Source organism: Dromaius novaehollandiae, chromosome 3 (assembly GCF_036370855.1).
Source record: "Dromaius novaehollandiae isolate bDroNov1 chromosome 3, bDroNov1.hap1, whole genome shotgun sequence".
Lineage (NCBI taxonomy): Eukaryota > Metazoa > Chordata > Aves > Casuariiformes > Dromaiidae > Dromaius > Dromaius novaehollandiae.
The window spans coordinates 85,176,771-85,202,357 of NC_088100.1; the positions used below are offsets into that span (position 1 = coordinate 85,176,771).

The following is a 25,587-nucleotide window of genomic DNA, read 5'->3' on the forward strand; positions in this document are numbered from 1 at the left end:
TTAAGAATGCCTCATATAGGGAAACAAAGCATTATTTTAAAAAAATCCTACAAGAGTTTAAGTGAACATGATTGATTCCCTCCGAGTTCTAAACTTTACATGTAGAGTTGCCCGGGTACTTAGATGGGTTTGGACAGAGATCTTGCTTGGAAAATTGTTGGCACTGCAACTGCTGTAAGTGAATTTAACATTAACCTTAACTGGGATGGAGGTTGCAATACCAAAGCCCTTAAATCTCTGTGATAGCTAGTAGATGTTCAAAAAAGTTCGGAATAATATTTTAAATTACTAATTGTATATGTTATTGAAAGACTTTTCTTTATGAGAAAATTTGTGAATTCACATATTTACATCTTAAGAAACTGGAAGACAGACTAGAAAAAAATATTACAGTGTAGAAGCACTGAAGACTAATGCAGATAAATGCCTAAAGCTTATGAAGATAATTCAAAAGATTGGAGCTTGAAATCAGCCTGTCATTTCTTCATATGCTAACAGGACCTAATTTGTTTTTTCTTGTATCATTATCTGCATGCAATTTCCTATTATAACTAGCTTTTCAATTTCCAACTGTTATTACATTGAAGTTATTTGTGTTAGCTTTTGAAAGAAGTGAATGCAACATTAAGAGAAATTATATGAACAACCTAATGAATTAACAATGAAATAGAAACACACAATAGCTCAGTAATCAGCATCAGACATATTAATAAATCTGTTATTACCACGTATCAATGGACAAGATTTTAAAAGACATTTAAGCACTTAAGGAATTCAGACATTTACAAGATAGTGAAATTAACACATGTATCAAGAAACAGTTTAATAAGCTGAATTGATGAATATATTATCTCAGGGAGCTTAATGTTATGAAAAGTAATAAGAATTCCACCTGAATGATAACTCATCTTTTTTTTCTTTTAAGTGCTTCAAAATGCATTTGTAATTGTAGGTGGGAAAAAATCTAGTTATATGATATCTCCCTTTACTTAAGACATGCTTTTAAAATCCTTTAAAAATTAGAAGTTGTTTTCTGGTCATTTAAAAAACAGAATCTTTTGTCATCTTTTCCTGTGAGTCTGTCTCTTCAAATCATTATATGTGTGTTTTGTGTAATCATTCTCTCAATTTTTCCTAACGATTGGTTATTATAGGATAGAGCATCTGGGAGAAATTTTTATCTGATTATTTGTGATATTACTCGGGAACTGAAGGAAGTGGCTTGTCCTCTAATGCTGATCAGAAGAAGCAGAGAAGGCTGATGCTGCTTTTGGTTAAGGGGATCATCTTGTGTGGCTTTATTCATGTATTAAACTGCTTCTTGAGTGTGTGGCCTGAAATAAACTTGCAATTTGCATAGATGTTTTTCTGGACAGGGGTGAAAGCTAAGCAGTTTCTTACCTAGGCACATGCGAGAACCTGCACAAGCAGAATACAGGGAGTTACTGCTCCAGTGAATCTGCCTCTGTTGTTGAAATGGTGAAAGGACAAGTGAAACAGCAACTGCAGCACCAGTGCTACTCTCAGTTTCAGCTGCAACAATTGTGACATATTCCCTGTCCTCTCAGGAGAATTATGAATAGTTTCTATATCAATTACTTGATTTAATGAATCAGAACTAGCAAGTAAGAAGTGGTTTTAGTTACTCTCAATGGAGAAGATTTTTCCCTAAAATGGAGCCAGGGATAGTGCTTCAGGAATGGGCAGATCCCGCTTGTAGTGATGATGGTCGAAACCCCCAGAGAAGTTTTGTGCCTAACTACATTGACATCTTTCCTACAGTTATAGGATATTACCAATCCTTGTAACACATTTTTTCCACATCACCTGTGAATTTAACAATTAGGTGAGGGCACACGGAAGGTTTATTGGTCAGTTTAATCAGATGCTTTTGGAGAGATGAAAGGATCTTCTGCCAAGAACCAGGATGCACAGCCCATGTGTTTTATAAATTGATGTCTGTGATGAAGGAGTTGGTTCTTATAAGAGCACTACTTTGGGTAACACCTGAAGTGATAGTTCCTCTGAAGAATACTTCCCAGAAGAATCCCTACCTTCCCCCAGAATCTATTAAATGATATGAAATACTCACACACATGGACATGCACATATATGTTAGATAGGTGAGGTGGTTTGCCCAGGCAGATTATTTGGGATACTAAACTTCCTCTTCTGAAATGTCTGCTGTATGTGCAGGACCCCAGCTGGGTCGATGCAGTAGTATGCCATTCTTTTTTTCGCAGCATGTCAACAGACCAGTGACAAACGCATGGATATGGATTTCTTCTCTCAGGAAGTATCGAGCCTCTTGTTGGGCAGTAATGAGCAGTGACAGGTTAAAGGCCATCTATCTGTGATGATCAGAAATGAATTGCAGGGAGGTGCTTATCATCTTTCCAGGGCTGAAAAAAGCAAGGGGAAAAGGCTTCTGGAGATTATAGCCTGCTGCTGCTAGGGAATTCAACGTATTTGGTGTTTTTTCATGAGGTTTTATGTTTCAGTAATGACATGTACTGTCCATTATGATGCTAGTTCTTTCCCAAGTAGGTGAAATGAATATACCTGCTTTCCTAGTGCAACAAGCTAGATTTTTGTATAGATGGGATCTCTCTCCCTTTCTTTTCCCTAATTAACCAGAAGCTACAATTTTTTCCAGTTTTTAATAGTTTTATTGAAGAAGGATCTCCAGTATTCTCTCAGGTCCTGTACTGAGCAATTGTCCAGTATTAAATATTTGATGCAAATGTTAACATATTGGTTATTGTTCTTGTATACATTTTTTCCCTTCAGGAAAAGTTGGATGTAGGGACAAGAAAAGAGGTGGATGGAATGGGAGCACCTGAAATAAAATATGGGGATTCGATATGCTTCATACAACATGTAGACACGGGCTTATGGCTCACATACCAATCTGCTGATGCAAAGTCTGTAAGAATGGGATCTGTGCAGCGCAAGGTGAGACTCTAAATGAGAATGCACTTTATTCAATCACAGTCTGGTAGGGCATGGGAACAAAAGTGAAGAAAACTCTAGGAGGCAGTTAATTTCTAGGTGCCAAATATTCTAATCTTGTCTTCATTTCAGTATAAAGGTTTTTTTTGTCATGTGTTGAAAATCAAAGTTACATCACGTGCTGAATTCATAAATTGAAAGCCAAACAAAGTATGCATGTTAGCCCATAGTCATTAACCCCAAAACATTCTTAAATTTGGAAATAATTGAAGGCAAACTAATTTGGTTCACTGCTGAAAGAAGAAACCTGTAACAACTTCAAAAATACTAGTAATAGTCTGTATAATATACTAAAATTCCTTTTTTCAGTGTCGTAGTTGGGATTTAGGAGGCATTAAATTCAAAGTTCTTGCTTTCCATGTTGTGCTGAGATGAAATCCCTGAGGTGTTTCTTCTTCTTTTAAGGAGTAATAAACATGGTCAAATAGAATGTTATCTCAGCATAATAAAGGAGGGAAAAATTTGTTTTCAAAATTTAAGACATCTTTCAGAAGCGACTATTTGTGTTTGTCTTCATTTTAAATGTCTAACTTGGCAGGAAACTGCTAATTCTCAGCACAGAAAAAACATTTAGGTCTTCTTTAAAAAAAATTGTGAGGTATATTAGAACCCTTTTTAGAAGTTATGTGGTGTTTATATGCACTGTAGTATTTTCTTTCAATGCTATATGTCCCTGAATTTCAAAGGTAGAGCAACCTTTGGTATACTTGGAGGGTCATGCCTTATAATTTTTATATATATATGTATATATACACACACGTGCACACATGCACATACATTTGCACTTATATCCATACACACACATATTTATGTAAAGCTATTATATAAAGACCTATAAAGCTTCTCTTAAGAATTTCACCTTACTGGTAAGGTTGATAACAAACAAACAAACCCCTTTAGACTTTTGATTTTTTTTATGTTTCTGTATGTTCTTTACAACATACAGAACTGTATGTCGATTTCTTTATATTGTTTACAGAAGCTCTAGTTATTAGATTATCATAGCATTGGACCTTCTGGATCTGTACAAGTGTGTCCTTGCACACAAGGAGATAAAATTAAGGATTATCTATTTTTAATTAAATTCATTTTTTCAGTGCCTGACTTCATAATTTCTTAGCCTGCTTTTCTGTATGAGATTTCATTCTTATTTGTGAATCACCTTTCATTTTGAAGTGACTCCTTTTATTTTTGTATTGCAGGCAATAATGCACCATGAAGGTCACATGGATGATGGTTTAACATTGTCCAGATCTCAACATGAAGAATCCCGTACAGCACGCGTCATCCGTAGTACAGTCTTCCTTTTCAACAGGTTTATAAGGTGTGTTTTCAAATGATCTTTTTATGCCCTTTCTTTTTTTTCCCCCTTTTGTTCTATTCAAAGTGGTCATTAACATGACAGTGAAAAATTAAGTCATCAAAAAAAACCTGATGGATACTTCTGAAATAAACTTTATGCCAATTCTGTGTCTGCTACCAGCAGAGAAGTACCTTGAGAGGTATTATTCAGGTTATCTTCTCTGTCTTCTAATATTACTTTATTGTTCAACCATGATAATAAATTTATAAACATACCACATCAAACCAAAAATGAAAACAAATCATAAAAGAGATATTTTACTTGCCAAAATCTGCTGGGTGTTAAAGTAGGCTATGAGGTGATCGCTAGAACATGGTTTAGCTTTTGGTTTTCCAAGTATAGTTTTAAAAATAGTACAAGATTGTAGCTTAAAAAACCTGTTTTCTTTGCCTGGAAGAATGAGACATCTATGCAATTAAAAACTTGTGCAAGACAAATATATTGAGCAAGTTCAAAGTCACAAATAAAAGTTTTCTTAAATAGATAATGTTATACCTCATTTTCCCCCTCCCCTTAGGCTCTCATTATTTGCTCCCTTTTAATGCTACTTGTTTCTATACTATTTTGCAGCATATGAAATGTTTTATTTTATAGTAATTCAGGCTTCTAAAAATACCGCCAGATTTATGCAACTTGCATTTTTTCTTCCTATGTCAAACCTCCTCCTAACTAATACTGATAAAATGCTAATTCTTGAATGTTTGTGGCCTCAATAATTTAAGAAAGGCCACTCTTATCAGTGTAGCTGCCATTAGGAAAAGAATGATAGGGGATAAGATCATACATAATAGCAAGAGTTTCATATGAACTCACTTTTCAAAGATGATTTAGTGTGGAAGATGGTGACCTGAAGCAATTGCGTCCTAAAGCAGTGTGCAGCTTAAGACGTAGGTACAAGAATTTGTTGAAAAACATTCAACCAGGTCCTGAAATGATGACAGGAAGCCTGTCAGAAGAGTTGACTACTGTATGGCATTCAGAATACAAAAGAAATCCAAGCCCTAGATAATTTTGTAAATGAAACCTTTTCTTAGAAGCTTGTAAAAATACCAAAAAAAAAGATAAAGACAGAGAGAGGCACTTTAATGATAAGATATCACAAATCAAGGAAATACTGAATTACAGTAGAAATTTATAGAGAATGCCTATGGGATCCAAGTTACTGTTTAACAATTTACTATTAGCAGAATGTTTCTCCAAGAAGGAAAACTTGAAATGGGAGTGTGTTGAAATTATTCTAATAAGCACATGACCCATTTCTTCGCTGTATAGCCAGTAGAAGAATTCCTGGCAACTTCAGATAGCGTGGCCATAATAAAAATTAGGTTTGTCTTTGTAGCTGTCTTTTGAAGCACTGTATTATTTATTCTAACAGATTTCTATTCTTCAGCTGGAAGTCTTCCTTCTAAATTTGTAATAGTTCCTAAATTTAGAAGTTTTCTAGCCCTGGTTTACCATTTGAGAAGAAATAAAGGAAGGTTCCCCCAGGCCGCCTCCGGCTGGGGCAGCCCCTCCCCTGCAGCCCCTCCGGCTCCTTCCAGAAGATTCTGGACGGCCTCCTGCAGTACTGGGCACGGGCCCCCTCCCCCCACACCTCCTCGCCGGGGGCTGCAAACGCTACCCCAGCCCCTGGGAGGTGCGAGGGGAAGGGCCAGGCTGCCCAGGAGTCCTGCTCCCTGTACCGCTGGGAGGTCTCAGCTGGGGCAGCTGCATTTCAAAAAAGATCAGGATTAAATGGAGAAAGATGGAAGGGGAAGAAAAATACCAGGAAGAGTGACCAGAGGTCTGGAAAGTGCAGCGTTGAGGAAAAATGGGAGTTCGGTGGGGATTCAGATAGGTGAGAAGCAAGTACAGTGAGAAAGAGAAGAGTCTGCCCTCCATTTCTAAGAGGTTATGGTATTAAATTATCCCAAGGAGAATTCGAATTGTATATTAGCAAAACAAAAAGGATAATGAAGTGCCAGAACAGGCCGGGTGCGGAAGAGTTGGACTCACTGGAGATTGCCTAAGAACAGAGTGGACGTGCATTTGAGAGCGTGCGTGGACTAGCTAGGCCCTCTTTGGGACTGTGGGATTATTTGACTTCTGCCAATCCCAGCCTTATGATGCTACGGGCAGGTTTATCCTATGGTTTGCCTCTGATATTGCTAAATTTGGGGGTAGAATATCAAAACGTGTTTTCAGGATTTCAAAAAAAGCCCTGAATGAAATCAACATATGCCTGCTTTACTGATGATCTGTTTTGATACTTCCAGTTTTTGTTTGGGAAGGAAAGGGTGAATCATTAAGTGGGTGATGGGGCAGGCATAAATAATTGTTGGCAACAAAAGCTGTTGAGAAGTTGTGTAGTTGTCAGAAACTAAATTTGCACCTCTTTTTTTCTTGTCTTTTTTTTTTTTTTTTTTTTTTTTTTGAGTTCTGGAATCTACACAAAGTTTGCCTTTAAAGCAATGAAGAGATTAAAATAAATTCATTTTGTAGGCTCAGGAGACTTTGCATCTTATTCCAGGGGCCTTGATGCTCTCAGTAAGAAAGCGAAGTCTTCCACGGTTGATTTACCCATTGAGTCAGTCAGTCTGAGCCTTCAAGACTTGATTGGCTACTTTCACCCCCCTGATGAACATTTGGAGCATGAAGACAAGCAAAACAGGCTGCGAGCACTGAAGAATCGCCAGAATCTCTTTCAGGAAGAGGTAGTTCTTTCAGCTTTACTCTTGATTTTCCACCATCTTGTCAACAAATTTTCTGGTGAAGTCTGGGATACTAATATTTAAGCTAGAGTGCATTTTCAGTGTTTTTTTTCTTGCAAGTTTCAAGCTAATTGCTATGTGTACAATCCCTTCAGTGATTTTATAGATTTCCTGTATATTAAAAGAAATACATTTAAGATCTTACTTCTTTTTTCTAAGTAGTAGATACTAATATTGACTGTAAGCCCTGAATTATGACCCGAATTTACTCCTTATACGTGAAATAATTTCTTTCCTCATAGTTTCATCTCTTTAGACAAAAAGGTGTTACGGTTTAATAAGCATGTGCTTAATTTTAAGTGTTTCATGTGATACTGCTTATTATTTCTCTAGTACTGATGGTTTGTCCAGAACTAGTCAGATATCTAAATGTCTTCTACAGAGGAAACTTGCCTATAATTGTGCCTAGAATGCCATTTAGGTCTTTTTTGTTTAGTTTTAGTTTAGTTTTGATCATCTTGTGTTGTGAACTTTTATTATGACAGCACTGTAAAATGTTCTTCAGCATTTCGTTTGTTTCTTTTTTTAACTTTTCCACAGATATTGCCTGTCTGACTTTACTGGTCTGACTCCATAGGTATCTTTTTGTGTATACTGCTTTTTATATGTTCTTTATTTTCTTAGCTTTCTGAAAATCTTACATGTTTACACCTAAAAAATACTTTTTTTTTCCTCTGACAATCTGAACCTTTCTCCTCCTAGGGTATGATCAACCTTGTCCTTGAATGTATTGATCGCTTGAATGTATACAGCAGTGCAGCTCATTTTGCAGATGTAGCTGGGAAGGAGGCTGGAGAAGCGTGGAAATCTATTCTGAATTCTTTGTATGAATTACTAGGTAAGACAATAATCAGACGAAAAGAAATGTGTAGATATTTTGGTATAGAACACTTTCTACTTATGCAGAGAAACTAGGACAGCAATTAGGCAAGTATATCTGGTTAGAACGATCTGCACTTAAAGAATCCAGGGATTTTGCATTTCTAGGTCTTGCATATGGTGAAGAATAAAATACACTGAAAACATTCAAATAATGTGTTTTTTTCTGCTAATATGTATTATGATAAATAGATGCTAACTTGTTTCTGACTTTTGAATGATTGATTGCTTTTTTGTATCATCATCGTTCCTGTGTATCTCATATACTGCCCAAAAATATGTAAACCAAATATATGTGAAGATGTCATCCTTTTTGGCAAAAGCTTTAGTTGCCATCCATTTTGGCAAAAGCTTGAGTTCAGACACAGTCCTCATGCAGGACTGTTATCTCAGGCGCTCTGATAGAGTAATTGATGTATGTATCATTCATATTCATGAAATCCCACTTCAGAGAAATATGGTATTGGGAAGTTGTGCAAATAAAGCTATGTTATACATCAATTCTGTCGAAAACTTCATAGCTGAATACTGAGTTTGTAGAATGAAGCAAGTCAAGAAGTTAGGAAATGTCTAGATTAGTGTAATGTGTTTACTAATAATTAGCTCTTTTGTGGGTATGCATTGTGAAACATGATCACGTACTAGTTTTATTACAGGACCCATTACTTATTTAGTGCCCATTTATTATTGGGACTTAGTACTTAGTTTTTTCTCTGTTACTCAGTGTGTGTCCTTAAACATTATTTATTGTAAACCTTTAAATCCTGTTTGGAAAACAAAGCTGTTAATTTACTTTGGAGTTCTCTGTGGCAGTTATGATTAGTGATCTTGGCCATCTATGGACAGCTATTTATAAGTGTTCTGTGAAAACACTTCTCTAAGGCAAAGAGAAGGAATTGTCTCTCTTTCTCTGACAGGGACAGTTGCAGAGAGAAAGGTAGGCAAAAAGTTTCCACCAGTGCTGGGTCCCAAATTAAGAGCTGTGGGATCTGACCTTTTTTAAAAGACTGTTTAGTAGTATTTCACGTATGCAAGGCATGCTGAAAACTTGCCTTCCTTAGAATTCAGAGACAGAGAAAATGAGTTTTAAATGGCCTGCTTCACTTCACATAAGCAAATGACAAAGATGAAAATTGTCTGGCCTAATTGCAAGGTATTTGTTTGTTTACTTCTCTTTTCCTCTCCTTACTACCCAACAGCAAAGTCCGGTTAATACAAATGCAGCAGTTCTGTATGTAGTAGCCTCCTTGCTATACAAAGCCTTTTCATAGGCAAAGTAGGTCCATCTTGTGCTTTTGAAGGAGATGAAAATCCCATTGGGAAAGGAAAAAAAGGGATAATCAGCAGATGGTGCATAGCCCTAATATGACCAATAGGGTGCTTCCACCAGGTCCACTACCTTGTCCTTCAGAGGAAACAGGAAGCTTACACAGCAAATATCACTGAGACAACCAGACACCCTCTCCTTTGCCGCCAGAGATCATGGAAGGAGCTAACTGAACAGTGGCTGCTGTCACTGGTGTCTCCCTGGGGTGTTAGGGTGGGAGATGGTTCCTGTGGCCAGGATTCTGCTCTGGAAGTTGCTGAGCTCTAACCCCCCCCCCCCCCCCCATGTAATTGAAGATTGCAGCATGATACACAGACACAAAGTGGTTCAGTTTTGGTTGCAAGGGTTTGTGACATTTCCTAATGCTAGATTGCTGGATTTTCTGACCATTATAAGGTAATTTTAGTGTTATTGTGTTTGATTTCCATGGTTTTAAATAAGTGAAAGCTAAATCCACCCTCTGCACCCCTCTCCCCAACTCCCTAATTTGGAACACAGTGGCAAGTGCAGGTGAGTCAAAAGCAGGACTGGAACTTCAGATCCATCAATCAGACTGCTTTGATTTCAGCTGATAAGAATGACTTGTAACAAAGGTACACTGTTTTCTGTTTTCCTTTATAGTGTAGTTCTCTGTGAGGAACCATTTTAGAGGTGGGTGGGAGCTTTTGGAAGTAGATTTATGATAACGGATGATTTGACTTGGGAATATGAATTATATTTCAAGCTCTTGAGTGGAGTGTCCAGATCCTTCCCTCCCCCCCCCCCCTTTTTTTTCCAAAGATAACTCCTTTCTATCTTACCTTTTTCAAATGGGGTTAGGTCTTTCTCATGTTTCATTTCACGTTACAGCTCGTTCCTTCTTCAAAATACTATGAGCTGTTAAAGAACATGAAGAAAATATTTCCTGTTGTTTTCACTATATTAAAAAACATACAGCTTTGGCTATTTCATTGTTGCAAGTAGCCAGACTGTTTAGTCAGAATTGTTTGAAGATAGCTCAACCATTGGTAGGCAGAAAGGGTTGCGGGTCTTTAACTGTTAAAAATTAGAAAAGTTACTTGAAACTAGACTACGCTTTCACAGTGAAAATGCTAATAAATCTTAGTATCACAGAATCATAGAATGGTTGAGGTTGGAAGGGACCTCTGCAGATCATCTAGTCCAACCCCTCTGCTCAAACACAGTCACCTAGAGCACGTTGCCCAGGACTGTGTCCGGATGGCTTTTGAATATCTCTAAAGATGGAGACTCCACAACCTCTCTGGGCAACCTGTGCCAGTGCTCAGTCACCTTCACAGCAAAAAAGTTTTTCCTTAAGTTCAGACAGAACTTCCTGTGGTTCAGGTTGTGCCCGTTGCCTCTCATCCTGTTGCTGAGCACCACTGAGAGGAGTCTGGTCCCATCCTCCTTACACCCTCCTTTCAGATACTTATACACTTTGATAAGATCTCCCCTCAGTCTTCTCTTCTCCAGGCTGAACAGTCCCAGCTCTCTCAGCCTTTCCTCATACGAGAGATGCTCCAGGCCCTTCAGCATCTTAGTAGCCCTTCGCTGGCCTCACTCCAGTATGAGCCTCTCACCACACCATTATGCTTGTTATATTTTCCCTCCCTCTGCTTCCCTGCTTCCTCACCCTAATACCTGTACGAATGCTTGAAAATATGACTGTGTAATTTGGGGGGGCTGGGGCGGAGGCTGCTTTTCCAATCCATTCCAACCCCTATCATTCTTTCATTCAGCTGTATATGCCCGCTAAGTGAATCTGTTTTAAACTATATATATTTTTTAGAGGTTATTTTGTGTAATCTAGTGGCTGTTATTTTAATTATTAAGAATGAAATTCCTATGTCAGGAATCAAACATTAAAACAAAATATCTAGAATAGGTCCAGAGAGTTAATGTCCTGACTAAATCAGATGATGACCTTTTAGAGCATAAACAATGGAATGTAACAGTCTGTGGTTGAGTTGGGTTGTTCACAGATTTGTGGGAGTGTTTTTATAACCATTTAGTTTGTTCAGACTCCTGTTACATTAGGCACAGCTCAGTCAGACTGGAGGATCTAGTGGCTGGATCACTTAATCATTTCTGTAAAATGTCTAGAATTTCCAATGGACAGGTCATACTCTCACAGGCCAGAGAATGCCTTCTGAAAGGCCTTCTACCCCCTGCCCTCATATTACTTCCCTAACTGCATTATCTTCTGGCAGCAAATGCTTAAGAAGCCTGGCCTTGATCCAGCAATAATGAATTAGTTCATTGCTGTATTTTGAATGATTCTGGAGCTATACAGTAATTGCATGGATGACAAATGGGTATTGCTTGCTTCTGTCTTGCTTCAGCAAACACTAGTTTGCTATTGAGTCTGCACTTAAAAATAAAGGCATGTCATAATTCATGGCTTTTGTCATATTGCCATTGTTTGTGACATATTTCACTGTGACAGCAATGGAGGCATTTACAGACTTCTAGCTGAGATTGTATACTATAGGGTATAAAAATGCTTGCTGAATATTTAGTAGAGCATCTGTAGGGCACATGTCCTTCCACTCCTACAAATGCGTGCAGTCACTGTGAACTTTATTTGATCAGTTTCTATCACAAATACAGAGAGTATCTCTAATGGTGTGACTTTAATATTTGACTGATGACATCATGTTCTTCCCCCCCCCCCCCCAATTTCTTTAAAGCGGGAAACTTGTTCAGAATGGTGGACCATAAAAGAAGCAACTGTTGAATATTAACTTTTGTTTTGAGTTTTGTGTGGCTTTGTGTCTCATTTTATGCACAACTTTAACCACTGAAGACTAACCTTTCACAAACTTCTGTTTAGCTGCATTTTTGAAACCATCTATGCCTTATTACTGTTACTGAAGTTAACTTTACTAAAGTCAGGTTAAGCAGTGGACTATTATTGCCTTAATTTGATATTGGTACCTGAACTGCAGTAAGATTAAGTGGCTTGCCTAAAATCAATTTAAAAAAGATTTCTTCCAGAATCAGGTATTCCTTCTTCTAATCAGTGTCTTTTAACAATATACTGAGGAAATATTTGCAAATAACTATGATCATGATCTATTAGTTATAAAAGATTTCAGGGTATGGATTTGATGTCACATCTTTTGACCTTACTAAACAGTGGTTTGTATCGATTATTTCAGTGGACTGCTATTGTAAGTGTCAGACTATCAAGTCCTCAACTCAAATAATTTATGGATGAATGCAAAACACAGATGAATGGGTCTTTTTGAATTCCTGACATCTGTTACCCATGAGGAGGTTCCAGAAAGCTATTTAGAAGGTAGCATTCTAGTACTTTCAGACTAACATTGTTACACATTTTGTTAGAAACTAATTTTGCACATGAGCTGAGTCATGTCGCAACATCGAGAAAAAGAATAGTGAGGCAGAAGTGAAAGGCTGGTTAGCACACACATTATGGAGTCAGGAGAGGTAAATCAGCAAACCGTAAGAATTCTCTTTTGGTTCTTGGTAGCTAAATTAGCAAGAAGTCTTCATGCTGTTAGAAAAACAGGAATCATCATTGAGTTCAAGCGCACCTAAGTTCACTCTTTCTCTCTCTTTACTTTCTTTCCCTAGTCATAAAATGGTAATAATATTATTTTCTTGTATTACTTTGGGTTCTGTGAAGATAAATCCGTGATTGATTTTGTGGCAAATATTGCTTTCACACATGTGAAAGATCATTTTCTAAAAAAAACAAAGCACACAAAAAACCACGTGCTAGTTGTCTTCTGTCCTTCCTTCATAGTTAAAAAAAAAAAAAAAAGTTTTATATTGTTTATATTGAAAGACTTTATTCATTTTGATTTACAGGCAGTTTTTTCCATCAGGTGAACCTGATATCTTAAAAAGTAAATGTATAATAAAATATTCAATAGCCTGTCAAATATATTTCCCATCTGCTGTAGCCCTAAGAAAATCTCATTATTAGTTATGTATTTTATCTGACCTACAGCAAGAGCTGATTGGCCTTAAATTGAAAGTTAGAGAGAGAATTGTCTAATATTATTCCCTGATGTAATTATTCCCTGATTATTCCCTGATATTATTAATTATTATTATTATTATCATCATCATTTTTGCTATGAAGAATGGGATTTTGGTTTCTTTCTTCATGATGTAAGACTTTGTCAACCTTGTGACTTGTTTGCAGTTAACTCCAATTAGCTGATCTGTTTTGCATTGAATGATATGTAAGGAACAGAAGTTCAGAACAATTCAGCAATTTTCCTAAGTATAAAGTGCATAAATGGCTGTAGAAGCAGAGATTTCCATAGCCATTGTTTCTTAGCAGGATCAACAATTAGTAGGATCAATAATGGTTATTTCATATAGAGTATTTTTTAGGAATTATTGAGATGATTAGTAAGACCAAAATAAATTCAAATACCTTACAGGTTAATTTTAATCCCAACAGAATACATGCCAAGAGTATTTCTTTGTGCTTTAATCTAGCCATCACTCAAGTTAGTTGAATATAATATCAAGAACATCAAAAATTGAAAATTAGCGTACTAGATCCTTTCTGGAAAGACAGGGATTCTCTTAATTCAAATGGACTTGTAATTGTGATTTTTTTCTCTCTCTCTCTTTTCCTAATAGCGGCTCTGATTAGAGGGAATCGTAAAAACTGTGCTCAATTTTCTGGATCTCTTGATTGGTTGATCAGCAGATTAGAAAGACTGGAAGCTTCTTCTGGTATGTTTTTTGGTATTTTAGCTGCATTATATTTCCAATTTTTCATTTTTTAAAATTGATAATGTACTCTTTCTGTTTAACTGTCATGAAGTTCTTCTTATGAGAGAGTAAATTATATTAATAAAAAGATTTATATTTGTAACATTTTTACACATTGATTATGGTTGTAGTTCTGCTTAGCTTCTGTCAGTCTTTCCTTTGCATTTAGTACTATGTAATAATAAACTCAGCATGTAAGAAAATGTTTTTTTTATTAACTTTTGGCTTTTTACTCTTGGCTTTATATTTTACTTGAGAAACTGAGTTTGTTCTTTTCCTTGGCCATTTGATTCTAATGCTATTTTCTAATTCAGGCAAAAAAACCTATTTGTCAAAACAGTTGTTCTACAGTTTTAGTTTTATTAAGTTGCTTGCTCTCCCTAATTCTATTACCTTTCCTTCTCTTTGGAAGTCTGCATGTGCTCTAGCATTTGCATCAAACTACATATAATGGTAGCCATCTGGAATAGTGTAGTTTGTGTCATTTTGAAGGACTGTGGTGATAACGTTCATGTAATCTATTTGAGCCTTTGTAATATTTGAGTCTACAGTAAATATTTATATATTTATATATTACAAAATTACCTCTCTCTCTCTCTAAATATTCCTTTTATTGTTTTTAATCATCTCTCTCATTCCTGAATTCTGTTTCAAGTTAACAAGAAGGGACATGCCTGAAACAAATCTATGACTCAGGAGTCTGGGAGTTCGGTCTCACTTTAGACACAAATTCTTTACAATAGCATACTTATTTTCCTCATTGTTACCTACTGTTCTTATTTTCTTTCTGAAGCCGTATGCTAACCTCTTACCACTTTTTGCTTAGCAGGGTAGTGGTAAACAGAAAAGTGCTTACATTTTTCTGTTTGGTGTTTTTGAAATGTGATTAGTGTCTGTGTTGCCCAAAGGTAAAATAAATAAACTTGGTTTTGCATTTACTCTGAGCTGTACTGTGCTTCTCACTGAAACAGTGATCCTGCATTCTGGCTCCTTGGAAGCAATTCTGTTCTCAGTAAACTTACTCTGACACCCCAATGCACTGTATTTTTAATTTACCAGTGGCTTAATTTTTTTATTTTTATATACTGCAACTAAATCTCATAAAAAACAATTTGGACTGTATTGGGAAAGTATTTTTTGAGAAGAGTAAGTAGTGTAAACACTGCACATTAGGTGAATTTACATAATATCTCAAGAATTTCTCCTGTTGACATAGAATTCCTATTGGTGTTGGCAGCTTGATCCTTTGTACACTTTACTGTTTAAAATATAATTGTTAACATGACTGTATTATATAGAAGGTCTTAAAAGCAGCATATCTGGCTTACTGTATTTGGCATGTGTTAGTTTAAAAAAATGGATTTCGTTGTTTATTAAAAGAATTCTTTTGTTTGTGCTTTTTTTTAACAATACTACTCTATTTTCCTTATATGCATTTCTGTATGTATGCCGCTTTAGTTTGATTTTTGTAAAGAAATTGTAGACAAATCTTGTTACACTAAAGAATCTCTGCTAGTGCATCTCAAAGTCAGTGAACAGATACTAGGGCTATGTTTCTGTAATTATGAGCTTTAATCTCGTGGCTGATACTAGAGTTTTCTTGCCCCATTTTACTGGTGTAAACACTAACTGCTTCTTTTTTTCATTTTCTTTTACATGAGAATTTAATTACTGTTCTTTTCAACCTGAAAATGTGCCAAAATGATGTCATATAGGCATCTGAACAATAGACCATAATCAAACTTAGACACAGCAGCTAGGAAATGAGATTCAGATAGGGGTGATTAGTTCTGGACACTTAAGACTGATTTTTGACTCTTTTCCAACAATGCTTTTCATGCTGATTACATCAAAGATCAGAAAGCAAGTAATCCTGTTAGAAAGAAATGTTACCACAGCCCGTTCCCCCCGCCCCCCCTCATATTACACAAGATTAGTAAAAGTATTTATTGGGCCCAAAAACGTGCATAGTGTAAGGCCTGTATTCTAAATGTGGTATTTAGCAATGTCATACTTAGAGTTCTACACATACAGTTACATGTACAAACCAAGGAAAATATAGAATGGCATAGTAATACCCTTTAGTGTCTTAATTTGCCAGTTTTGTGAATTAGAGGATATGAAAATAAAGAAATAATCAAATTACTGAAATAAGAAAAACATTAACAGCTCCTTACAGATATAATTTCTCACATTCACCAGACAGATATATTAGATGACAAGCAGAAGCTCAGAGTCTAAATTAATCTGTTCCTAACCTGACGAGGCATTTGCCTTGAAAATTATTACCCCCTTTAATTAAGAAAAAAAGAGAGGAAAAATATAAATATAGATAACATGTACCACTTCTCCAATTTATATTATGCTCAGTAATGTCAATGTATGGAATATGGACACAGAAAAGGCAGTATTGCTTTGAGACTTTTAAATTTTTTTACATCCATCATTAACATAATTAGGATTTATTTCTTGTCATTATAAAAATCTCGAGTTACACTGGTATCAAAACCCACTAAATGTTCATAAGAAATGTATTTATTTGGAATATATCTTCTAGTGAAAGTTGATAAAATTCTATCTTTTGATAAAATTCTATGTTTTAAGCAGATATTGGATAAAAATAGTCCCATGGGGAAGAGAATAGTAAGCAATTGACAGTTTTGTAATGCTTTTGTAATGTCTGTCAAACAGACAATCTCAATTTCAGTAGGTTCTATGTTTTGGCTTTTAATCTCACAATGTTAGTATCTTTCTAGATTATAATTCTTTGTAATTTGATTCTGAGAACGTTTCAATATAAATATTTGTGCTGTCCTATATAACTTGTATTAATCCTTATGCTCAGGATCAGCCCAACCAATTTAATACAATCCATTGTATTAGATATAATAATTATTTACTGTAAAGCTAGATAGAGACTTTTCTTAAGCTGTCTTTTTTTTATTGCATGGTTCTCTGGCTACTGTAATTTGTATCTCTTGTCTGATATTCTTTGACCTTCTTGTTCTGGTTCATTTTCATCTTTTCACAGTGAATGTATGTATCAAGGTGGACTGATGGAAGGGAAAAGTGCTGGTACTTTCGATAGCTTCAAATAATACCACCCAGTAAAGTACATATAGTTGAAGTGATAGGTGCAAGGGGTGCTGCAGAAAAATCTTCACATCTGTGTTTTATCTAACTTATGTAGGTTTACAGTAAAATTTTGTAATTTACAAATTCATTTTATAAGAGCGAATTACTAAGAATAGCACACAGGTTTATCGAATCTACTATTTACTTCAGGAAGGGTGACACATTTGAACAATTTTCAGTGTGTACTGATTGCTGTGTTTTTAATTTTTATTGCCTTCTTTTCTATCTACTTATAGTTCATGTGTACCTTAATTTGTCATTACTATCATTACTATCATTTTCCCTCTGTCACATTTTCTCTTCTTCACTCACCCAGCTGGAGCCATTTTGGAGTTGCATTTATAAAGAAATGTTTTCTGGCTGCCCCTGTTACAATTTTACATTTTATATAGTATTTGTTACTGTTTTGTTGGTGAATGACCTCTTAAGAGTCTTTCAAATCTTATTTTTTGTAGTTATGCTACAAGTTCAAGAAGTAGAAAAGTTTGTAGGCAGACCAATGGGCAGGATAATTAGAGCAGCAGTGAGAGCGATGCAATAACCATCTTTCAAGTCACATATTTGTAGTTTATTCCCATCATCTTGTTCTTTTAGTGTTGTGTATTTTTTCATGAGCTGGGAAGCAGCATAATCATCTGCTTTTCAATAATAATTTTTCATTGATTACAGAGTTGTTCTTAAGAATTACAGTTTCCTTCCCTATCCTGTTCTTCCTACTCCTAAATTATACTTCTTCTATAGACAGATGTATCCCTGAAGTAATTGACATCTTAACACAGGAATGACAGGAGGGGAAGATGTCCCCTGTTGCAGAAATTTATTGGTTTATATTGGATTAGTAGACATTTGGAAAGAAATGTCACAGGCATAACACATTTGTTCTCATCAGCCTTTTACTGTGACATTCATACATTAGAAATATCCTCCCATTGCTGAATGCCCTGATTAATACTTTGGGATGTCTCTGTCACAGATCATCATTTGGCATAGGTTTTTAAATTTGTTACCTCAGTATTCTTCAGTGAGAACAGATCTGTCCTATACCAAACGAGGCAGCTAGTATGTTTATGGTTCCCTCAGCTTTGTCATGAAACATTCACATGCATTTTACTTACTTTTCATAAATCTGTCCCCGAGATGAACTGACTGGCACATGGGAAAATATTGTCAATGTCAGTGCTCTTCCTCTTGGAGCCAGGGTGAACTGTCACAGCATTCACTAGCTATTGGCAAGATCTGCAGTAGGGTGATTGTGATTGCCAGGAGTAGTTGCATGTTGATGCTTCTCGTCTTAGAATTTTTTTCCTGTGTAATCTCTTGGGGCAAGTGGATAGCTGGTTGTTGATTTTAGAAGTCTGTTATTCTTCTCTTGGGGTGGAGGGCTGGTATAGCTACTTTGAGGCATTTGCCCATGCAAGTCTGTCCAGTCAACAGTGGACTTAGTGTTTCATATGGAAATTCATGGAAATGGAGGACTTCCAGGGAAAACTAATAAAGGTATTAAATATTAGATTAGATATTAAAATCACTTCTGTGGCTTTGGCCTTCTAACACCAGTTTTTATTAAAACAAACAAACAAACAAAAAACAAAACAAAAACCCCCACCCAACCTGACTTATTAAATCTATGTCAGGGATTTCTGTCTAAACTCTATATAAAATGCAAAAAAATCTTTTTAGAGTGAGGGTTCCACACCTTGAGCAAGACCTTTAGGGAGAGTCATACTTAAATTAAAACTCTATGGCCTAGGGATCTGACTTCTGCCTTCATGATTTTAGCCTTGACTGCACTCATAATCCACGCAGATAGTAAGAAGTGGGATATGTACGTTCACCTCTCCCATTCATTTTTTGCTTTCCTTTCTCATCTAGCCTGTGCGCAAACTCAGTTCTGCTCAGCCTGGAATTGTGGCAGGAGGCCACTTCCTGGATGAATTCTGCAAATTTTGCCATTCCTAAGACACAGGATTCCTCATGTACCTGGATGATTTCCAGGAAAGGGAAAGTGATATTCTTTCACTGAAGTTTTCTGTTTGGAAAAGCTAATTTTCTTCAGCAGAATTAGCGCTGGTACTCTAGTAATGTACAAAATGTTGCCATTCACACCAGTGCTCATATTCGGGCCTTCAGCTATAACAGCACTTCAGAAATGATAATTTCCATCAAACATCTCACACTTATTCTCCCTGCATATCCAGCACTTTGGAAATAGCTAAGCTGTAAGGAATTTTGGTGGGATATTCTGAGGGAATGGTTAATAGAGAAAATAAGGTTTTATGATACATCCACCAATTTATCTGTAGCTCATAATGTTATCTAATCAACCATGAATTTGGGTTTCTATGTTTAACATTTACTCTGCTCATAATCAGTGTGCAAAAATTCTCAGCTATATTTTCAGCTCTGAAAAGTTGTCCTCGCTGTCTACAACTGAAACATTTCCCTGTGACGACTGTTCTTATGGGTCAATCTTGTAGCTCTCATGCTTCTATAGTACATTTTACGGAATTTTGTTTCCTGCTTTGGCTGCAGTACTGTGGCTCCAGGGTGGAAGCTCTGTTTTCCTATGCCATTACTTCCTGCCCCTGGTGAGCACCTGATTTGCGTCAGCCCCCATGTGCATATGCTGTGAACCCTTGAACTGCTCAGGATGCAAGGCAACAGGAACATATGAGGCTAAGGCTGTACTGATACTTCTGCTCTCAGTTTGTGTTAGAGAGTCCAGTTAGAGATTTGCTGATTATCCTGTCACTCTAGCTAGTATATTAGGAGTAGAGATCCTATCTGAATAGATGTTGTAGCCGAAAGTTCGTGTTTGTTTATATTATTGTTAGGGTAATCTGCTCTGCAGGTGCCTCCGCCTTCTTGCTTTCACTTCAGTCACAGGGAGTTTAAAAGCAAACAGGCATTTAAAAATTGGCAAAATCACAGCCTAGATCTCTCCTCAGCTATAGTCTGCCTTTGGTTTGAGAGCACTCATCTAAGGAGAATGTTCTCACAATTATTCCGTTGCAAGGGATTTGACTGTAACTTTCTTAATTTTAATGTATTTTCCCAGTTGTTCATGGTGAAATTATTTTCTAAGAAACTTAATTTTAATTCTGGAACTCTCAGGGCTAGGATTTTCTGATGTAATTCATAACTTTGGGCTAAACTTTTGGAGGTTCGATGTGAAATTCCTTACAATAGCTTAAAAAATGCTGTGTTACACAGTTCCTATTAATTTTTTAAAATGTCTGAAAGGTTTGAAAACTCGAACCTAAATGTTTATGTTTGTGATATTATGGAAAGGTATGAGATGAATGCTATAAACTGCAGAGTAATCTATGATGCAGTCTTACTGCATAATGAAGCTCATGACATACTGCAAAAATCTGAGGTGCTAGTAGTTGCAGTGCTCATTGTCCTGAATTTTCTTCTAGAGAATTAGGCCACTTCAGCTCTTTCACCACATGTTCTGGTAACGTAACTTCCGTGTTGTCTGCAAATCTGATTTTATACTTAAGAGTTTTGCTGGTTTTGAGGGAGTCAGTTATGCAAGATGCTAATTGCTCTGGGCTTCATCTTGACAGGTAGAATATGTTTAATTTTTAGTACGTAAATGGTTTTTGTAGTTTAAGTGAGATGCTTGCCTGCCAAGTTTTAAGCTTTATGTGCTGGACTGGAGTGAGGATATTCACTGTTTTGATTTGCAGTGATAGGTCTAGAGTGGGGAGAAATATTGCATTGTATTACACCTTCTAAGTAAGAATAATGACTTCATATATTCACCTAAAGTAACTGGTTGATCTTCTAAGGTGCAGTGTGTGAGGAAGAAAGTAAGCTCTGTTCGTCAAAGCAAAATTAAATTCCCCTTCAATATCGGAGTTGCGTTAGCTACATCCTACAGGTATTTTCTTGAATGTGTTATCTTAAAGATTTGATGCCATAAACTACTCTCAGTAAAAATACTAATCTTCACTTTTTTCATATCCTTGAATTAAAGATGTTGTGAAAACAGAATAAAGGCACTAAGTATATAAACAACAGCTGTAAGAGTTAAGTGTACAAATTAGACTCGAAATTGATTCAGGACATAGAAGCTAGTACAGAAAAGTACAGCCCCTGTTTATTCTTTCCTGATCACAGCTGAAGCAAAAGTAAGAAAACGAATATTTGTTCAAGTAAAAACATGTCTGAGAGTCGGCTGTGTTAGAGTTGAGATATCACAGGAGAAGCTGAGTGAAAAATGTAATGTCAGTGCTTCAGCTGTCTCTTCAATGCATAAATAAAATTAGTTTAGTCTGTCTCTGTCTGGAAAAAATATTCCAGATGGGATTAACTAGTCCTACTAAAATTTTAAAGGCATTAAACCATACAGGACAAAAATTAGAATAGGGCAAGTTGGTAATTTAATATCTTCCAAATTAATATTTTAGGAAACAGGTGACATCAATTTTTGAGTAAAAGACATACTTTTTTTAAGGTCATGCATTTTTATTTGATAGTATGAAATTAGAGAAGTCATTGTGCTGACCTGAAAATATATGCTTCCTTTCATCTGTTAATCATTAAGAAAGGATTTTCACCCATCTTTATCATAAACTCTGTATATCATACTGTGCAAGGCTTGTTCATGATGTCTGTATTATATTCAAATACTTTCTGCTTGACTGCCTTGAGCAACTCCAGTGAAACTGGAATGGGTCCAGCTATTTTTAATATAGACAAATGTAAAAGTGGATCGGTGCAAAACCAGATTGTATATTCATATGCATTTTTCTGAAATGCAGAGAATTTGCCCTTGGAAGAAAATGTATTTGATACAGATGCTATAGTAACTGAAGTAGTTGCTATGAAAGCTGGGTCTAATAGATAATTCTTTTAGTCATTTTAGTTCATTTAGTCTTTGATATTTACATCTTCAGAGGTGTGTGGTTTTTTTTTTTTGGCCATTACCGAAAAGGTTAAAACTAGAATATGAACCCTATATACTATTTTAGGACAAAATTAAGATTATGAATGCACCTATACAAATCTTAAAATTCAAAGGTTGCAGTTATCACACATTATTTGGTAGCTTTTCATATTTGTTTACTGTTTATCTTGTTAACTGCATTTCAGTGCCACAAGGAGAGGTGGCAAACTAACTTTGTTAAGATACTAGGTTTTGAATGTATTGACTTCCCAGCATTCCTAGGTTACTGTGGCACAGGATAAGGCTATTGATCTTGTTACAGATTACCTCGCTAGATCCTTTGTAATGCTTTTCTTACCTCCTTAAGTACTTCTATCATGTGCAAGTGACCCCTGCCTGCCTATTTGGCAGTCTAAGTGGATCATGCTCCTCCAATCTCCTGCTGTAGGGCATCTAGTCCTTAAGCTTGTTCTCATGGTTCTTAGAACTTTGTCTTTTTTATCAATATTGTTACTGTCAATACTGGAAGTATACATCTATTGCAGTCCCGATTATACTACTGCCAAATTCAGATTTAATATGTTCCTTTATTTGTAGTTGTGATTGCTAAAGTCTTCAGGACTGCAGAATCACTTTGAGAGCTCATTTTCAGCCCACTGTCTGTCATGACTCTGACTCTTCTGAGCATCATTGCACAGTATGGGAGAGTCCTCTACCCCTGTGCAGGACTCCCTACATTCTCTGTTCTCATACGTATGGCTCTACCTTCACATATATTAAAACACACTCTTTGTTTGGGACCTATGTACCAGATAAACCAAACTGTCACTATATCAGTTGTTCATCTTCTGCCTTCACTCTTTACTCTTAAATCTTTGAGTGAACTGCACACTTTATTAGCAATGACTTCGTATTTTCCTCCAGATCTCTGGATAAAAACATTAAATAGTATTGGGATAAAAAGTGATGGGGCTGTAGGTTGTCTGAGAGTAGGACATGAGATCTGACTGAAGTCACTGGAAATTCCAGTCCTCATTTTAGTTCAAATTTTCCTGGAAAATAAAAAATAAAAATACCCTTTTAACAGCAAGTAATATAAAAATGACCATTGTGTAAGGCAACTCTTCTGACAGAGAAACTTGGTCTTATTGAGGATGGAATTTGTAAACCCCAAGATTAAAACAAAAAATTTTAAATCTTTCACATATGGTGATAAAGGCTATACATAACACTCCTTATACCTTTTTATCCATGTGTGAGAATTCTGCACAGCCCAGTTTCCTTCCCTTACAAAAAAAAATTGTTTTGTTGGCTTAGTAAGTTACTTAGAAATGCTCTAGGTGGGATGCTTCTGCTGATCCTACAAAGACAAAGTTTAGAACTGTTTTTTTCCCTAGCTGTACCCGGGCTTACTCAGCTGTAGTGGCTGATGATCTCTTCCTCGTTTCACTCCATGTCACTAGGGTCAAGGAAAGACCAGAGTACTCTTGCCTAGAGAGGAGTTTTTGGCTGATGCTTCTTTCCTATGTGCGGGAGACTACAGTGCTACATTTTCCTGTTTCACTAAAAGAGAGCATGGCACAGAGCAGAAGACTCATGCTGTGGTTTTTTCTTTGCAAGGGTTAAGCTGAATATTTGGAGCCATGGCTTGAATACAGGGATGAGGACAGAATGATGTGAGAAGAACAATGTCAACAGGAATTGCTTATCTCTAGGTTCAGGACTGCTTCTCAGTTTTCCCTCAGTGCTCTGACTTTTCTTGTTGTGGCAACAACAGTAGCAACTAATAGTAATGAACTGCATGTTTGATGCTTGTCTTTGCCGAATTTGGAAGCTTCTAAAGCAAGTGGTGACTTGTACACATGTAGTATACATGCACTACACACTAGTACGCATGGAGGCCTGTATTAATGCCCCATTGCAGGGATCAATTTTAAGTCTCATGATTCTTAATGGTAATGATTACTGCTTTTTGGGGATTGTAATTGCATTTGTTTGGGATGCCACAGATGATTTACTGGTTCTTTCTTCCTTGCACATCTTGGTTTCATGCTGGTTTCTATTTGTTTGCTCGTTTAACAACATCACTGTTGGCTGTCAGCATAGCTGTTGTATACACAAAGAAAATGATCCATGGTGTGCAGTAGGCTGGGAATTTACATCTGCCCTCTAATTCAGAGGTATATGATTCCATTAGTGGATGGATCATTCAGTATCCTATGAGGAGACAGAAAATGGTAAATATGAAAAGGGTTTTTTATGTATGTAATACATACATGGTGTGTAGTCTTAGCCTTTTGGAGAAGTTTTTAACAGGACCTGGCTTGTTTTAGTTTGTCAGCATTGATCATCACATATTTATCAATGAAATTTCAAGGTAATTTATGTTTTTTCTCCCATATTTTCTGATTTTTACTACATGAACTTATTTTGGGAAGTCTAGCAGTACAACATCCATACAATTTTTTTTATAGTATACAATGATTTTTGAAACTTATTGCATGTTGCAGCGCAATCTATTAGGAAGTATCATGTGCAGTTATTATTTTATATATGCCATGAATAACTCTTTTTTTTTTCCCCCCCCACCCCCCACCCCCAGGAATTCTAGAGGTTTTACACTGTGTGTTGGTGGAAAGTCCAGAAGCTCTAAACATTATTAAGGAGGGACACATTAAATCAATTATCTGTCTTTTGGATAAACATGGAAGAAACCATAAGGTGCGCAAAGAAGAGACAAACTATGCTTAAGTGAACATTCATGAACAAAGAAAGCAGGTTGTTCTGTGTACAACTTAGATTCTAAATACTTTAATAGTATATTGATAATTAGGAATGAAACTTTTCTTAAAAGGAGTATGGGCAGGCTGAAGAAGCAAAGGAGATGTTACCTTTTTATTGATGATAGCATTGATACTCATTAAAATTGAAGGGAAGCAGGGAGAGTATGTTTTAATTTTGTTAGAAGAATTTCAGAGTTGTTGCAAAATAAAATTACCATGTAGGATGAATTTCATAGCCATAGAGAGCCCTTACTTCAACTAAAAAGGTATATAGTATTATATTGCCTGAAGTGGTTCATATTGATTATTAACTCTTAGCAAGAAAAATATTTAGGATGAAAATAATCTTTTTTTTTCTCTCTCTTTTCAGGTTTTGGATGTCTTGTGCTCTCTCTGTGTATGTCATGGAGTAGCTGTGCGGTCTAATCAACATCTAATCTGTGACAATCTCCTGCCAGGAAGAGATCTGCTTTTACAGACACGTCTTGTCAACCATGTGAACAGGTAAAAAACAAAAAGTGATCTATATCTGTGAACAAGCCGAAGTAAAACTTGTGGTTAAAAAAAAAAAAAATCACAGTCACTACAGAAAACCTGTTTAATTTCCAAAGCTTTCTTTAAGATATTTTATTCTTATTAGAATTTTAAATGCTATGTGCAATATTCTTATTTATTAGGGG

General features: G+C 36.2%; 1 protein-coding gene across 1 annotated transcript in view; it reads left to right on the forward strand.

Moving 5' to 3' along the window:
• RYR2 (ryanodine receptor 2) overlaps positions 1-25,587 on the forward strand; it is a 470,020-nt gene that overhangs the window by 222,766 nt on the left and 221,667 nt on the right. Inside the window, exons 13-19 of the mRNA XM_064509351.1 lie at positions 2,791-2,955; positions 4,215-4,336; positions 6,885-7,068; positions 7,828-7,963; positions 13,958-14,053; positions 24,727-24,845; positions 25,278-25,411. Of these exons, the coding sequence (XP_064365421.1) occupies positions 2,791-2,955; positions 4,215-4,336; positions 6,885-7,068; positions 7,828-7,963; positions 13,958-14,053; positions 24,727-24,845; positions 25,278-25,411 (956 nt within the window). The remainder of the gene's footprint in view (positions 1-2,790; positions 2,956-4,214; positions 4,337-6,884; positions 7,069-7,827; positions 7,964-13,957; positions 14,054-24,726; positions 24,846-25,277; positions 25,412-25,587) is intronic.